This window comes from Gigantopelta aegis, chromosome 12, assembly GCF_016097555.1.
Source record: "Gigantopelta aegis isolate Gae_Host chromosome 12, Gae_host_genome, whole genome shotgun sequence".
Taxonomy (NCBI): Eukaryota; Metazoa; Mollusca; class Gastropoda; order Neomphalida; family Peltospiridae; genus Gigantopelta; species Gigantopelta aegis.
In genome coordinates this window covers 19135933-19154103 of record NC_054710.1, presented here as the reverse complement: position 1 = coordinate 19154103, position 18171 = coordinate 19135933, and the positions used below count along the sequence as shown (strand labels likewise).

Sequence of the window (18171 nt, the reverse complement as noted above, 5' to 3'; positions counted from 1 at the left end):
TGGCCTCGGTGGCGTCGTGGCAGGCCATCGGTTTACAGGCTGGTAGGTACTGGGTTCGGATCCCAGTCGAGGCATGGAATTTTTAATCCAGATACCGACTCCAAACCCTGAGTGAGTGCTCCGCAAGGCTCAATAGGTAGGTGTAAACTACTTGCACTGACCAGTGATCCATAACTGGTTCAACAAAGGCCATGGTTTGTGCTATCCTGCCTGTGGGAAGCGCAAATAAAAGATCCCTTGCTGCTAATCGGAAAAAGTAGTCCATGAAGTGGCGACAGCGGGTTTCCTCTAAAAAAATCTGTGTGGTCCTTAACCATATGTCTGACGCCATATAACCGTAAATAAAATGTGTTGAGTGCGTCGTTAAATAAAACATTTCTTTCTTTCTTTCTTATATTCAGTTAAAGTTTGCTTTGTATAACGACACCACTAGACCACATTGATTTATTAATCATCAGCTATTGGATGGCAAACATTTGGTAATTTTGACATATAGTCTTAGAAAGGAAACCCGCTACATTGTTCCATTAGTAGCAAGGGATCAAGGGCGATATGCACCATCCCACAGACAGGATAGCACATACCACAGCCTTTGATATACCAGTCGTGGTGCACTGGCTGGAATGAGAATGGGCCCACCGACGGGGATCGATCCTAGACCATCCGCGTATCAGGCGTGCACTTTACCACTGGGCTACGTCCCACCCCCTCATATTCAGGGTCTGTGGAGGTTGATTTGGTTGATAGGTTTCTTTGTTCTAGACAACTACCCTATCGCAGATAAATCACATTTATTTATCAATTTTATAGTCTGGCATCACAATCGCCACACCCAGTCCCAGCTTCGCTCCAAAGACCAAACAGACATACGTAAATGCCATGGAGGCAGGCTGTGCCCCTACACTAAGACGAAAATGTATATTTTGTGTCCTACTCTATATAAATGAAAATTAAAATATGGCATGCCAACCGGCATGTCAACCGATTCAGAACCAAATGAAACATAAAAACACAAAACACATGATTAAAAACAATATGAATTTTATTTAACAACAATGTACGAAATGTACGTACATTTTACAACTTTGTTATTATCTCTCCAAAATAAAGTTTCAGTGTAACCTATTTGATCATATTATTAAAGACATTCACAAACAAGTGTTATGATTACAACAGATGATTAAAATGACATTTTAAAAATTATATTATCCAATTAAATATTTAGCCACAGGTCCACACTATACCCATACCCCCCCCCCCCCCCCCCCCCCCCCCCCCATCCCAACCCCGAATACACTGGACTGGGATCTGTTGTTGGGTAGGTCTGAGATTATGGGAAACAATTGTGTAGGATACAGGTGGTGGGCTCCAAGGTCCTCAAAAACATGGAAAAAACCCTTCCTTTTTAAAATTATAAACTATTGTTGTCCACCACCATCACTGTCGTTATCTAAGAGGGAAAAACAGACCAGTCTTTAAAACAGCCCTCAGTATTAACTGGGTCTAAATAGGATACGGTATTCATAAAGTGGTGGGTGGGAAGAGGAAGGTTAGAGGTCAATAAATGTGTCCTGGGTAACGGGCGGGACTCCAGTACTTTGGTGTCGGGCAGGACATGATGACTATGATCACCCTAACTAGCCAAGTGTCCATCTAGCTCTCTTACCGGCACAGTACTCGGGCTACTTGATGGGGGATTGTGGGGAGGGGCCTTTAAAAACGGGTATTTATGCCCCCTCCCCTAAAAAGCAATGTTGTAGTTTGTTGTAGTTCAATAATCATGCTAATGCCAATACATTCATAATTATGGTGAAAATTAATGAGTATATACTTGATCTTGCCATTTTTTCGTCACCGACAAACTAGAATCGTAAGAAAGTACATCATATATTCATCAAAAATAACAAATACAAACAGATGACCCATTTTACAAACCCGGCTTTAGACTTAGACGCGTGTGTAACATTTACTAGGCTTAAACATCCGCGTTTAAGAAAAACCGGTGTCCAGTGATATAGCTGCAATAGTTTAAAGTAGTTGAGGGCCGGAGCCAGAACTGACACGGGTTGGCGACGGGTGGGTTTTGTTTTTCTCCTCTTTTTGTTTTTTTGTTGTTGTTGTTTGGTTTTTTGGGTTGTTTTTTTTTTGGGGGGGGGGGGGGGGGGGGGGGGTGGTGGTGAAATTTATAGCCACTACACACAAAATAAAGTTTCATTAGGGAAGGAATGTGGCAGACTCGCTAATAATTTAAGTGCCTCCCACTCGCCCCCTAGCATCAGTTCTGGCACAGATCTAATTTCTCTTTAACAAAAATCAGTTGTTTTATAAGTTTAAAATAAACATACATTTCTTATTGGTAAACCTGCTGCTTTAGTTTATTGATGACTAAATCCCCAAGTATAGGGTGTCCAACAAATTTCTCTGAGGAAATAAATTTATTATTATTATTAAACCCACCCATCCCCAAAACATTTCCTAAATGTATCATATTAATTTAATTTTAAGGTCACTGACTTTTAGTTTTCAAGCTGTGTAAACTATTTTCAACTGTCACAGTTTTTCTTTAATGTCAGTAAAAATAACATACTAAATTTTCATCCAGTATTTTTTATATATTTTTTCAAAACGGGGGTAGGGTGTGTAGAATTTTGTGTTTATTTTTTTATTTTCAGGAAATACTGCACATCGAGTGGATGAAAATCTAAGTTTTATTTAATATTGGCCTAATGGCGACGCCAAATGAAACGAGTGTCTCAGACGACAATAGCCGACAGTGACAAGACAACATTGCGATGTCACCGGTTGATACGCAATCTGCTATTATCGTGCGACGCACATGTATCGTGTGCAGTCTCTGTAACTGTTAAGTGTTTAGCTTAAATTATTAATTTTGGCAAGTCCATTGCGTTTATGGCTTCCTGATCTGTATAGCAGCTACAAATACAGTCTATGCCAATCAGAAATAAGTACGTACCTCAAGAACTATGTTTCATTTTTCTTCTTCACTAAATGGCAATATGAAAAACATATATTTTATTTCTTAACAGTCATGGGTGTAGTTTAATATTGATATTCTAAATACAGTGTAATATGTTTGACAAATAGCAGACAGCTTACACAGATAATATCACAATTACACGGTAAACTAAACACGTGATGTAGTGGACGCCCTATAGTTTGTACAATCATCGTGCTTTTAACATATGACACAATGTTTGCAAAGCGGTACCGAAATACGTACCAAAGACTACCTACATATAATATAAAGGAGCTTTCTACACCGATACGTCTACTAACGATTTGTATCAAACGTAAAGCCAGTATTTGTGCCCACGACAATCATGTTTGAACCATCAGGATGCATGTAAGCACGTCTAATACTTTATTTTGATGGTTAATTCACTAATGCTTTGAATGCGCAGTTGAAAGAATTAGAAGATTACCGAAGTTATACTAATGAACTGGTTTATGTGTCCATATCTACTTAAAGTGGACCTCTTTACAGGAAGCGACCATAACACCACGACCGTCGTAAGTAACAATAATGGCGATCATAACTTACGAATGTCGCGCACTTACGACCGTTTCGTGGAACCATGCGCTTAAGGTAATCTTAGGGCTAAGATCGCTTCGTAGAACGGGGCCCTGGAGCTTAAATCACAAAACGCTCTTAAGCAACATCGCACCGTCCTTGCAACTCTTTTGGCTTGAACTGCGAGATCGGAAAGTTAGAGTCTTCAGTCTGCCCAGGAATAAGAAAATAACTCTAAGCTGTGAACCAATCAGACTACATGTTACAAATCTTTACTAGACGTCTGATCGAGAGAAAGCACCTGAATTATTCACATATTAAACGACAACTGCATCTACCCACATTGATAAATATATATATGAAATTACGAAACCTGTACATATACATGACGTCAGAAGTATGTTATAAAACTCACTGAAAGAAAGCTGTATACAATTATTTAAAAGTCGGAAAGCCAATCAGACTCGTTGCCAGCAATAACATTTGTATATGCACGAAACAAAATTGTCTTTTTTTTTTTTTTTGAAAAATAGAAGTGTATCGGGTGACAAAAAATCAGAAAATTTTGTATACGTACAAGCATATACTGCGCTCAACTGGCAGCGGGCCTGAAGCCAATCAAATTGCGTGTAACAAATAAGAGTCCAACAATAGGCGATACCTCCGGTGTTTTGTTAAAATCCTATGTACTGGCTGGATATGTATTTGATCCTTTTATGTGTCCTTTGTGACGGTGTCCTTATAAAACTGTCTTGGTTCTTGCCGTAAACTATTCTAAACTCTAAATACAACACAAATTTCGTGTAGTTCTTGACGTCAGATATTGTGCACGTGACCGACGTGTCTGAACGTTACGGACACGTAGCAAAGTTTTAGGCGTTGGAAGATGACATCAACAAAAGGGACCAGGGGCCTAATTCACAAAGCTCTCTTAGGCTCTGCTAGACACCAAAGCAGCCTCTCCGCAAGTTTTTTCGCAAAGTTGCGAGAGTTTTAGTGAATTTGGTCCCAGCAATATATGAATCAGTCTTTCAACTGAGGTGTGGGGGTGGGGGTGGGGGGGGGGGGAGGGGCATAATCGTCAGCTGGGGATTAGTGTCCCCTGCACCATACCTCGTCTCAGTGTTAAGGTGATACCACACGATACGAGTGCCTCGTATAGGAACAGCCACGAGAATAACCGACTGCATAGCAACTGATGGAATCGTAATGTTTGTTCCGTCAATCGGCTGTTCTCGTGGCTGATTTCCGTACAAGACACTCGTGTCGTGTGACGTGCCCTTGTTTGTTGAAATGAGACAGTTTTATAAAGGTTCCTCGCCACCTTGTTGAACAATATGAAACAATACAGATTTGAATGACTATTCATGCACTAAAACGCAAAGAAGTATAAACAGCTCCGGGGATCTGTACATAATACACCAAATAAATCTCAAATTAAATGGTATGCCACAGACATTAAAAAACTCAGTACAAAATGGATCCAAGTATTCTTGGGAGCGTGTGCTATTTTTTAACATGCTTCCATCATAAAATTGTTCAAGCAAGCCTGTCGTGGTCACAAAGTCCGACTTCGCCAGAGATAACTGCCCAAGACGGGTCCAGTATTCTACTCTTAATAATCGAACCTATTAGAGTGCGTGTTCCAATCATGCTATTTTCTATACAACATATCTGTTTTGCTATTGAGTTTTTGGCTGAAAGAATTTATTAAACATTTTAAAACAAGACACGTGGATCCATTTTGAATTCAGATATTAAACTGTGTATTTTTTGCAAAAGCAAAAGACACCTTTCAATCAAAATATGTAGCAAAATATATATATATATATATATATATATATATATATATATATATATATATATTTGTAACGAAAGACATAAATAACTCCATTTAAAATAATAATGGAAAGCACTTATAAAACAAACTACACAAACTAAATGGAAAAATGACAACTTTCATTTGCTTTTTTGTTTTGTTTTGTTTTTCTTTCTTTCTTTTGTTTGAATGAAGCCTTCGGAAATATGGATAAATTATAATGACGTGCTATATCACGTTTACATTTTGTTGCAAACATGCAATGGTCTAGATCTAAAAACAAGCAGTGGTTTTGATCTCAAGTTGTGGGACCCACGTATGACCATCTTTTGAGTACGATCACAGTTTTCCTAGCACTTAAAGACATTTAAAATTATCAACTCTTTTTCTGAATATACGTAAAAACTGACAAAAGAGAAACAAATACAATTAAGACAAAAACACTTAGCAGGGCCATCAACCATTTTTTGCCTCAGTCTGTAATGGCAATTTGCCCATGATTAGATTCTTGATATAGATCTGTATATCGACTCCTAAAACACACACGCACGTACACACACACACCAAAACAAAACAAGTTTCCATAACCATCTTTCCAAGTGTATGCTGTCTGATTTTAACAATATCAATAATTATATCATACACTCATTTTTGTTACAAAACGCCCCAAATTATCACCATAAATTGAACAAGATAGGACAGAAAGAAAGAAGAAAAATTAGAAACTTATTTTAATGAAACATTTTAAATGTTTTTAAACTTTGAAATAGTTTGTATGAAAATCACACCCGCCTGTCTGTCTGCTAGAATTACTCGACTCTGTTTAAGACCAATCCAGACTAATGACAATAGCATGTACACCCCCCCACCCCCCACCCCAATTTCAGTTTTCTTAACAAAACGGAGACATTGCTTTATTTAATATTGTACACTGTTCTATCAGTCAGTTGTGATAAACGTTTGTTTTGTTTAACGATACCACTAGATCACATTGTTTAATTAATCACTGGTTTACAAACATGTAGTCTTCAGGGGAAACCTGCTACATTTGTTTTTGTTTTATTAGGAGCACAGGGTTTTGGACTTGATACAGCATTAACAAAATAACAACAACAGAAGAAGAAACAAAAACAGCACCAAAACCCACCCCAAACCGACAAACAACAGAAAACCCCCAGAAATCATCGCAATCTGGTTGATGCCCATTAACAAGCTCCATTTTGTGTTCTTTTAAACAAACATACAAAAGCATAAACAAGTTAAAGTTAATTTTTTCGAGGACACTGGTTCCCTCTTCTAGTACCTTGTCAACATCACAAGTTTTATTTTTCAAGAGAAAACCATTTTACTATTAATCCTGAGTACATAAGAAAAAAGCATCGCTTGAGATCCGTTTGAGGCAGTCGGAAGGCTGCTCAACCAATCACATTTCACTATTACGTGTCAATCAAACCACAGAACGTTAAATCAGCCAATCACATTTCACCCTTAGGCGTCAATCAATACAAACCACGGAACGTCGGTGAAATCAACCAATCAAATTTAACATTGTCATCACATATATCAAGATGATCACAGTGCTTAAGTCAGCCAATTACAATCCTCGTACGATTTGTAGTAGGCCTTTCATGTTATATAGACACAGATAAATCTCTCCGTATAAAGTCTGTGGCTGTAAATGGTACTAAATGGCACTTGTGATAACAAGAGTTCTCTCCCTTGTGGCAGCAGACGTCAAAAGTGGAAAATGATTCCTGAATATTTGACGATGACCAATGTTACGAAATGCTCGAACCGATTATTGTGCTAGTTGTTAAAACATGAACCAGTGCACACATTAATCTGATATACTGTTTACTGTCATTGGCTACAACGACCACTGTTTCTAGAGAACATGTATCTGTTTAAACTGGCACTTTGGTTAATGCCAGGAATGCACACAAATATTAATACACGTTTAACGTCGAATCAGAATGACCAAACCGTATTTCATGATCAAAATCATATCTCTCCACAATGCAGAGTTAAAAGGATATGAGGCAAAGTCGTGATTGCTTCCGTGACCCACTATCACGCACACACTTTCCTAATGGCGATTTTTATTAAGCCCATTACATGACTGTTATAGAGATGTTAAATAATATTGTTATAATTTATTTTTGTTTAACGACACCACTAGAGCACATTGATACATTTAAATATCTGTCTCGGATTTTTAGCACGATGTAGACGACTGGAAGTGAGGCTCCACAGAAGAAACAAACTTGGGCCATGTTCACAAAACATTGTAATGTTTACAGTTAAAACGAAACAAAATTATTTATGTAATTTTGAACTCGCTGTATTTATAAGGATTACTTTTAACCATACATTTAGTAGCGTAGTTTTGAACAATAAACAAAGTTATGACTGAACACGTTATGACTGCAAACAGTACAAATAATTAATACAGTTCAAAATAGACATTAATTGCATTCTTTTATCTTTATCTTGATCAGTGTTCCATATTGACGTAACTTCCTACGTGACACAGATACCAAATACTTGTAGATGTCCTACTGCTAACAGTAATTTGCATCAATAAAAAGAGAGAGTTGTTTTATCTGCCATACTGATACTGGTCTCAACCCGCACTTGCAATTTCATCTAAAGGTCAACAACCCTCACATGTGATTCACTTAGGTAGTTTCAAACCTCTTTTGTGAAAAGTCAAAAAGAAAAGAGAAAATCTTGTGGTATCAACCTTGAGTTGTATAAAATCACACGGAGGTTTCACCCACACTGTCAGAATTCACCTTGTGGTCGTTCCACCAACCATTGTCCAAAATTCGGTAGTCTAAACCCAAATCACTTGTGGTCTTTCCACCAACCACTGTAGAAAATTCGGTAGTCTAAACCCACTGTTGCACATTAACAAAACTCGCACATCTAGCCTGTCGATCATTCCTTTCAGTTTGTACTGTGGTCTCGCAGCCCCATGTACTTTCATGAATTACACTGTCGGTTTTAATCCACACGCGTGTATTTCACATCGTCGTCTCAAACTGTTCGACTTTCAGCGTCTCATTGATGGGCATTTCCTCCGGCAGCGGGTCAGGCCGTTTGCCGAGCTCCCAGCGTTTTAAGTGTCTGAGAGGACAGCTGAGGATGCCCGACAGCGCGATCAGCGAGCCCGCCATGTAAAAACATGCAGCCACGTCACCAGTACTCTCCAGGAGTCGACCTGCAAAACACAAATGAAAAATAAATAAAGTACTTAAAAAAATGGTAGTTTTTTTGTTTAACGACACCACTAGAGCCCATTTATTTATGTATCATCCGGCTATTGCACGTCATACATTTGGTCATATAGTCTTAGAGGGGAACGCCTAAGGGATCTTTTATAAAGTTTATTTTATTAACAACACTACTAGAGCACATTGATTAATTAATCATCGGCTATTGGATGTCAAACATTTAGTAATTCTGACACGTAGTCAACAGAGGAAACCTGCTACATTTGACCTAACACAGTAAGGGATCTTTTATATGTATTTTCCCACAGACAGGATGGCACCATGGCCTTCGACCAGGTGCGGTGCATTGGTTGGAACGAGAAAAAAGGAAAATAAAGAAAGCACTTAAAAAAGATAGTTGTTTAACGACACCACTAGAGCACATTGATTAATCAATCATCAGCTATTGCATGTCAAACATTTGGGAGTTTGGTCTTAGAGAGAAAACCCTAAAGGAACTTTTATATGCACCATCCCACAAACAGGGTAGCACATACTACGGCTTCGATATACCAGTTGTGGAGCACTGTCTGGAACAATAAAAAACATAATGGGCCCACCTACAGGGATTGACCTAAACCACTTAAAGGATAACTCTGTAATAAAATTATTAATAATTGGATATACATAGTTTGAATCTATTATACTGTATACTTTGAATTTCCCATAGACAGGAAATATTGTTCTTCCTAATTTTGCTTCGACTAAGTGCATCTTGCACAATACCTATGCTAAGTCTTGTAAACTCTTCAAAAACAGGATGATTTGTCATCATTAATACGTGATGTTGTTCCAGATCACTTGTGGTATATACACTAAATAGCAGACTTGTGGAAATCACACAAATTATGTCACTATTCGAGGAAGTTACAATAACCACACATAATAAACATTAGAAAGTTGCCTTTTACAGTTTGTGTTTCAGTTGGTTTGTACACTGTACAGACAGAGACATGTGACAAACCTGCTAGAGGGCTGCCTGCCATCGACGCCACTCCCTGGAACAGGATGAGGATTCCAAACGACTTTGTCAACATGTCAAGACCCAAGAGGTCAACGAGTAGTATTGAACGAAGAGAGACAAACACAGCTGGAAATTAAAATTAATTAATAAAAATATAAATATTTGAATGAATGTTTGTAGACCAGTAGTACTGAACGTATGAAGAGAGACAAACACAGCTAGAAATTAAAATTAATTAAGAAAATTATAAATATTTGAATGAATGTTTGTCGACCAGTAGTACTGAACGTACGAAGAGAGACAAACACAGCTGGAATAATAATAATAACAATAATAAAACATACCCATTGCATTTGGGTTTACAAGCAAAGCAATATAAAACCAATAAGACAAAAAGAGGTAAATTATTAATTAAAATAATTAATTTTCTAACGAAATTGGTTTTTAAAAAATCCTAACATTTGAGGTAAACAAAGTGCATTCTAGAAAAATCAATTAAACACTTTGATATTTTATCCACCTTGGCTTTATCACAATAAATGCAAAGGGTCCAAAATGCTTCAAGACTATGAAAACCTGGTATTAGAAATACAGATTTTTAAAAATGTATATTAATTTTAACATATTTTGAGTTGAACAAATGCAGTAAAACAGAAGCTGAAGCTAAAAACCGGTTCTCTTTTTTGTTTGTTAATACCCGCTATTTTATTTTAAGCATCTTTTAAATTTACCTTTTTTACTGTGGGTGCGAACCTGTGGCTATGGATACGGTATAAAACTGCGGCCAATTCTGTTAAAGGTCCACAATCATGGCACATTATTAATACACAGTATATAAAAAAACCACATAAAGATTACATTATTAACCATAAAAAACAAAGATACCACCCCAATTATTAATAAAGCGACTTTTTGTAAAACTCTCGAGGAAAAAGTTGTTTTGATTTTTGTTCTGAATTGCAGGTGAGAAACTGTGGCTATAGATATGTCATAAAAAGTACATGGCCGATTCTTTGGAAAGCAAAAACCACTTACCCACACAGAACCCAAATGCTGCTGCATACAAAGCAAGTGATAGAAACGTTTCACAAAATGGACACAGCATTGTAAACACTCCCGCTGCAACAAGGGCTAGATTGTTCAGTACTAGTGGGTCTGCCCAGGGGCGGTCTGCGATCCACCCACAAATGATTCGCCCAATGGTGTTGGTTGTACCAATGATTGACAGGAGGAACGCAGAATGGGTTCCTCCTATTCCGATTTCGTCTGCCTTAATCCCAATGAAGACGAACGGAATAAAGAACCCTGAAAAAAAGGAGTCAAAGAAAATTGACACTAGACACTATGGTATCTAATGCACAATTGTAGTATTCTAAAAACAATATACATACCTTCAGAAAGTCGAAAAGACATTTACGTTTTGCCAGTAAAAAACGTATTTACAGAGCTTGTACTTAACTTAATATTTCTTACACACTAGTTGGTGAGGACATCATTCGTTATTTTTGATAACGCATACTTGTTTCCATGTGTACGTGTGTTAACAATTTCAAGACATACGACTGGCTGCTCCACTGTGACATACAGCTAACCTGACAATCATGTGTCTGTAACGCGTAAGTTAGCTACAAGTGCAATGGCTGTAAATAACGTTTAGTCGAAAAAGATGTCAAAATTTGTGTAAAACCTGGTTTTTGAGGATATGTAACAAATAGAATAATACATTCGTGTCCGTTAAGATACCATTTATCTTACAAGTCGTTGCATAAAAACGTATCAAACTTGTAATGATTATTAATCAAATGCACCTACTGCTTATTAATAAAATACCTACTGATTATTAATGAAATGTATCAGCTGAATATTAATGAATGTATCTATTGATTATTAATGAAATGCATAAGTTGAATATTAATGCATAAGTTGAATATTAATGAAATGTATCTATTAATTATTAATGTTGATTATTAAAGAAATGTATCTGTTGAATATTAATGCAATGTACGATCTACTGATTATTAACGAAATGTATCTATTGAATGTTAATGCAATGTATCTATTGATTATTAATATATATATATATATTGGTTATTAATGAAAGGTATCTTGATTATTAACAAAAGGTATACATTGATTATTAAAGAAACATAATACGTGTGTGTGTGTGTGTGTATGCGTGTGTGTTCGATTTCATGATCATTAATGAAATATGTCCTTTAAAACATAAATTGATTAGTACTGAAATGCATCTATTAATTATTAATGAAAGGTATCTTTTGATTATTATATAACTGTGCTTACTACTATGCATGTTAATATGTATGTATGTATGTGTGTGTGTGTGTGTGTGTGTGTGTGTGTGTGTGTGTGTGTGTGTGTGTGTGTGTGTGTATATATATATATGTATGTATTCCCTTTAACGTATCAACAATATATACTAGTAATCTATTTTACATAAGTTAAAGTTTGTTTTGTTTAACACTCGTTTACAAACACAAACAACTCCACCAGTGTTAACTTACCTAACATACTCCAACCATGTTTTGTTTTGTTTAACACTCGTTTACAAACACAAACAACTCCACCAATGTTAACTCACCTAACATACTCAGAATACTGGCGAAAAGAAGCAGTGCGAACATCGGACTTTTTATAAGACGGAAATCAAACATGTCTTTGAGGAAGAGGAGCACCTTGACAATGGTTGACCGGTTGCGTTCCAGCTCGAGCGACTCCACGCTGGCATCGTATTGCGGAATGCACATGACGCTCGCACCCACAATCGACGCCGGCATGCTGCGCGTCCCCATCGTGCTGTACAGCGACCGACTCGACCCCCCGGCGCGGTGCCGCTGCCGCATGCTGCTCCTAGAGTCGGTGGGTACGACCTGGATGCTGATGACGCTGGCACCAGCCCCTGTGGGAGGCCCGACCCCGTTGATGTGGTGCACGCCCTGGCAACTGAAACTGCGCGTGTTGAGAGAGTTCTCCTGGGACAGCCTCAGCCAGGGGTCTCCTTGTGGCAGCGTGTTCAGACTTCTCGCCTTCTGAACCTGCTCCCCGCTCTCATTTAGCAACGGCACGTGTCCATTTTGAAGTCCACCGTTTTGTATTTCCCTGTTTGGTAGTCCGATATTTTGTAGTCCAATGTTGTGTAATCCAGCACCATTGGGAAGAGTGGAACACTTGTCGTTTGTCGAGGACAGCGTCATCATTGTCTGTGTTGATGACTTCACTGACGGTTTGTAGATGGGACTCGAGTTGACGGTGGACGAGGACCCGTTGGACGGGCTGATCACAATGTGCGGGATGACTAGGCTTTGCTTGCTGTTGTTCAGCGACTTGGTGCTGAATCCGAGAGACTCCTTGAACTTGGCGATGAACGAGTTGTGACGGCCACCGCGACACTCGAACAGAGCTGGGTCGATTTTGATCAGTCTGTTGTCCTTGGTGATGATGCAGTTGTCCAAAGACCCGTTCGAGATGGTCCTCTGACGTTTCTTCTCCTCGATCAAAGCCTTCATGATGGATCCTCGCTGGACCACGATCTCCTCGTGGTAATCTCGTCTGGGTTTCTTCTTATCCAGCGGTCGGAACACGGCACCACACACCACACAGTTGAGAATGATTCCAGCCATAAGCACATTGCATCCTTTCCACCCATATTCCTCCAGGAGGTATTCTCCGAGTGGGGCAAATATAAACGTTCCTATTCCCGAACCACAGACAGCTATTCCGGTGGCGAAGCCGCGCTTCTTGTCGAACCAGTAGCCCACGGTAACGATCGCTGGGAGATAGATCATTCCAAATCCAATACCTGCAAATGCAAGTAAGACTGTTAAACTTTAACAAATCCTCATTAACCATTTATATTAACTTTTTAATGTTACTACTTGTTGTTATATATTTTTTAATTTCTCTTCAACTTTCCAATTACGTTTCAAGCATATGAAGGGTGGTGAAATAAGGGTACCATAAAAACAATTGCAGAGCACATTCCTTCCCAGTGAATACCCATGTTATGGTGAAATGTTGTTAGGGCGAAACATAAGTGTGTGTTATCAGGAAGTTTCCAAATAAAATTAGTTTAATAAAAATTAGTTCCAAATAAAATTAGGTCGGGTAGGTCGGCTTTCATCCCTACAGGTGCATATCAAATATTATATTAGGATCATATACTGAGGCATAAATAACGCAATGGGTATTTCACTGAATAATCTCTTATAGAAATGTCAAATCACATATATTAAATATGTGGACAAATAACATATTGGTAATAATTGTAAGTGAAAGAGGATTTTGTTCAAATCAGAAAAAATTTGAATAAAATGAGTTTATTACAACAATACAGCATTGCTAATGAAAATCTTTTTGCATGTGCATTGCCTGCTCTCGTCTCCCTATAAAAGCAAAAAAAAAATTGTATTTTCTGTCTTTTTTTAATATGCTGTAAGTAATGTTAAAAAATTGCTGTTTTATTCCCCCCCCCCCCCCCCCCCCAAAAAAAAGTTGTGTTTTTTGTTTAAAACCACATTTTATTATTTAAAAATCCCGATTTGAACAACATCTTCTTTCAGTTACAGTTGTTACCAGTGTGTCGTTTGTCTGCATGACTAATATTGATGACATAATATTTCTATAAGAAAATATCGGTGAAATACACATTGCGTTATTTATGCCTCTCAGTATATTATTAAAAACAATATTTTTAAAAATCCAAAATATTAAATTGCTGCAAATCTAGTGTAGAATAGTAATACTGATTCACCACAAAATCGACACGCAGACATAATGAACGAAAAGGAATGACGTCACGTGTTTACCTCCCACGATGTTCTAGAGCCAATACCATACTGCTCTAGAGCCAATACCACGATGTTCTAGAGCCAATACCACGATGCCCTAGAGCCAATACCGTGATGCTGTAGAGCCAATGACTGAAAAGGACTGACGTCGCGTGCTTACCTCCCATGATGCTGTAGGTGAGGATGAGCATCTCGATACTGCTCGACTGGGTGCTGACGAGGAAGGCGACCGAGGAGAGAATAGCGCCGCAGATCGTCACCCGTCTACAGCCATACCTGCTGGCCAGCGCGCTCACCAGCGGACCTGAGGACAGAAAGAGATCACTTCTAGTCAGCTCATTATAACAGCAGGCGCGTGGAAGAAAACTGGACGGGCCACTTATTAACTAAGGTCATAAATACGTAACAGCTATAAAACAATTTAGAGTGGTCGTATTAAAACAATCAATCATCGGCTAATATATGTCTGACAATTAGAGCTAAGGCCGGCGGTACAGGAGTAATAGTGTCGTGAGGTTTAGAACGAGTGCGTGGACCTGTACGCACACAAACTTGAAAGTAACACAGATAGTGGGGCTCTTAACGAGAAGGATTGTGTGTGTGTGTGTGTGTGTGTGTGTGTGTGTGTGTGTGCGTGTGTGTGTGAAAGTAATACTGTATAAAAATGGCAAAATTTGCACATATACGTGTTGAACTGCCCTATACTCAGCTGCGGATCCAAGATAATGTAGTGTGTGGGCGGGGAAGGGGGTGGGGGAAGTTAATAAAATTCTAAAACATGCAATTTAAATTTGTCGAAGGCAAATGAGCCGCGGGGTCCAAGTGACACCCCCCCCCCCCCCCCCCCCACTCCTTCTTGATCCGCCAATTGATACTTACCCACAGTAAGGTAGCATCCTGCTAGCAGCGAGCTAACAAAACCTCCCTGGACCTCGGAGGCGCCGAAATGCTTGACGAAGTGAGCTTTTGAAAGACTCGAGGTGAAGCAGAGGCCGTCCACAATGATGTTGCAGGTGAGGGAGGCCAGTACGACCACCCACCCCCAGCCGCCGTCCTGCGGACCACTGCGAACCGATCGGTAACAGCAGTCGTCATCGTCATCAGCGGTCGGTTTCTTGATGTCGTCGTCGACGTCTTTGGCTCTAGTCATGACTGCGCGACGAACTTACATTGTAATACCTGCAACGAGACACCAATCAAATGATGTACTTTCACTTTCATTTTCATTCATTCCAAAGCTTGGCCTTTTGCTTATAAAACTTTTAAAGTCTAGAAGACTAAAAGCGAACATGTTAAAAACTCAAAGACCCGACAAGATACAAAGCGACGACATAGTATTATCTATAATCATATCGCACGTATCATTATATGTGTCATTCTTTAGGGTATGGTACTGAAAAAAACGTTTAGAGCACATTGATTTTTTTTATTAATCATCGGCTATTGGATGTCAAACATATGGTCATTGTGACACAGTCATAGAGAGGAAACCCGCTAGTTTTCAACTAGTAGCAAGGGATCTTACAAGACAGCACATACCACGGCCTTTGATATAGATTGGTACTGAAATCTACCGTATATTCCCATATCTAGGTGGTGTTTTCAGACAAAACTAAATATATAGTGGAAAAGGGCATAACATAATTATTTGTTTGTGAAGCAATACAAGCCAGCCAACTCATGTTAGTGTTAGGGACCGTTCAAATATTACATGACGCTATTTTTGTCAAAATTAGACACACACACACACACACACACACCCCTTGTAACGCCCCGTAACGCTAGGCCATACACCCCCCCCCCCAAAAAAAAAAAAAAAAAAAATAACAACATATTACGTAACGCTCGGAGATCCACCCACCCCCCCCCCCAACACACCGACAAAGCAACGTGGCAATGTTTATTTATACCTATGTGGAAATTCAGTTCTTCCCACAAGAGCAAAGAACAAGTTTGCTTTAGGAACTGCCATATGCCCGTGAAATATACAGCATATCAAAATATCGGTAACAAATAGACAATCTATATAGCTGGTTGAACAGTAAAAGGTTAGTTTGTTTTGTTTAACGTCACTGCTAGAGTACACTGATATATTGATTAACTGACCATCGTCTATTGAATGTCAATCATATACTAATTCTGACAATCTTCAGAGAAAACCCGCTGCGTCAAAACACACTGGTTGGAACGGGAAAAACAATCCGCCGAGAAATCTGGCTTTTTTTCTTTTTTTATAAATTCCATTCAGTGCCTCAGGACTTGCATATTATAAAGTGGTTATCGGATTAAAGGAATCTGTTCCTAGCTGTTAGATTTGAGTAGGCCGGGTCAATTGGCGCGCCATTCTCGAAAACAAGCCACAAGCTACGGAAACGTTTACCGGTAATCGACTTGTTTTCAAGTCAACTTCAGTGAAGCGTAATATGACAACAACTCCAGTCGTGTTTCGGATTAGCGCTGTAAACGTTCATTGCCTTACTGGCGAGTGCGGTTAACAACCACAAAACGAACATCATAATAATGCACAGGACCGTCAAAGGTGGGGCAGCGCAGATTAAGCGAGACCATCCTGTTGAATATGTATTTATCTAGAAGTTGTTGAATGAGAATATATCTCAATATAATTATAGGCCCCTAATATTGAGTATTAAATGAATAGACTTTAAGGCTCATATGGACTGGATGCGAAATACATTAGTTTCAATCAATCAACCAATCAAACGCCTAGACTGGATACGCCTGCAAAACGCATGCGGCCAGCCGTACGGAAACACTCGTACACCATGTGTCTAAAACGCACCCGCATCCGACGCATCTAGTCTATCCAGCCTTTAGGCCCTGACTAAATACTTGATCGCTGTCAACTTGTCCTCCGCTCAACCAACACCAGAATTCATTGTAGAGTGATCCGACCCTTAAAAGTGTTTATTTATTATTTCCACTTATTTTCGCGCTTATATCCAATTAAGGTTCAAGCACGTGGGTTAGTTATTAATCGTTAGTGACTAGTGAGAGAGAAGAGTGTGTAGTAGTCTTACGCCTACCCACGGAGTAGTTAAAACTCGCTCTGGGTGGGAGTCGATAACCTACCGGGCTGCGAACCCAGTACCTAGCAGCCTTATGTCCGATAGCTTAATCTCGACACCATCGTGACCGAGGCCGGTAGTGTTTATTAACAGACTCCCAGACAAGCTGATTAGACCCACTTGAACGATCAACTGAAAGGTGCTTTTCCTCGAATACCCGTCGCGAACGCGTCATAAATACACTGGCCCGCCATGACGTCACAGCTGGACATTCTGCATGTGAACTCGTTGCGTCCGATTATAAGGGATAAACTAACGGACGAAGAAAGACGGCAATGACGACGCCACGCGCCGCGAGTCAACGACCGAGCGGTGTTCAGTCTAGTCAGGGACCTGACCAATACACGAAAAGCAGTAGAAGAAAACAACCAGGGCCGCGTCCAGAAAATACGGGGGGGGGGGGGGGGGGGGGGGGACTGCAAAGCAGGAGGGTGGGTTCGAATATGAACCTAGCGGACCCTTTGGTCGAATTCTGCTTGGACACCTATAATACATGGATAACTTAACACTGAACTGTAAAATATTGTTTTAGTTTCAGCGGTGTGGTGGGCCAGTCTACGTCTCCGTTAAGAGACTTAGAAGAAACTATCTACTGAATCAATTCGTGCCTAGGCTAGACAGATTCCCTATCCATATCGTAGCACATTCAATATTTATATTTACTTCGAACTACCACATACTGTCATTAGT

At 39.3% G+C, this 18171-nt stretch overlaps 1 protein-coding gene across 3 annotated transcripts in view; it reads right to left on the bottom strand.

Annotated features, from left to right (window-relative positions):
- Positions 1-1024: 1024 nt before the first annotated feature.
- The window catches only part of LOC121386474 (monocarboxylate transporter 4-like), a 57603-nt gene continuing 40456 nt past the window's right edge, over positions 1025-18171 (bottom strand). For all 3 annotated transcript variants that reach the window (XM_041517390.1, XM_041517389.1, XM_041517391.1), the window contains exons 2-7: positions 15275-15574; positions 14556-14699; positions 12190-13407; positions 10626-10895; positions 9591-9716; positions 1025-8574 (exon numbers count right to left, since the gene is read on the bottom strand). In XM_041517390.1, the coding sequence (XP_041373324.1) occupies positions 8378-8574; positions 9591-9716; positions 10626-10895; positions 12190-13407; positions 14556-14699; positions 15275-15545 (2226 nt within the window). In that variant the 5' untranslated portion in view covers positions 15546-15574 and the 3' untranslated portion in view covers positions 1025-8377. The remainder of the gene's footprint in view (positions 8575-9590; positions 9717-10625; positions 10896-12189; positions 13408-14555; positions 14700-15274; positions 15575-18171) is intronic.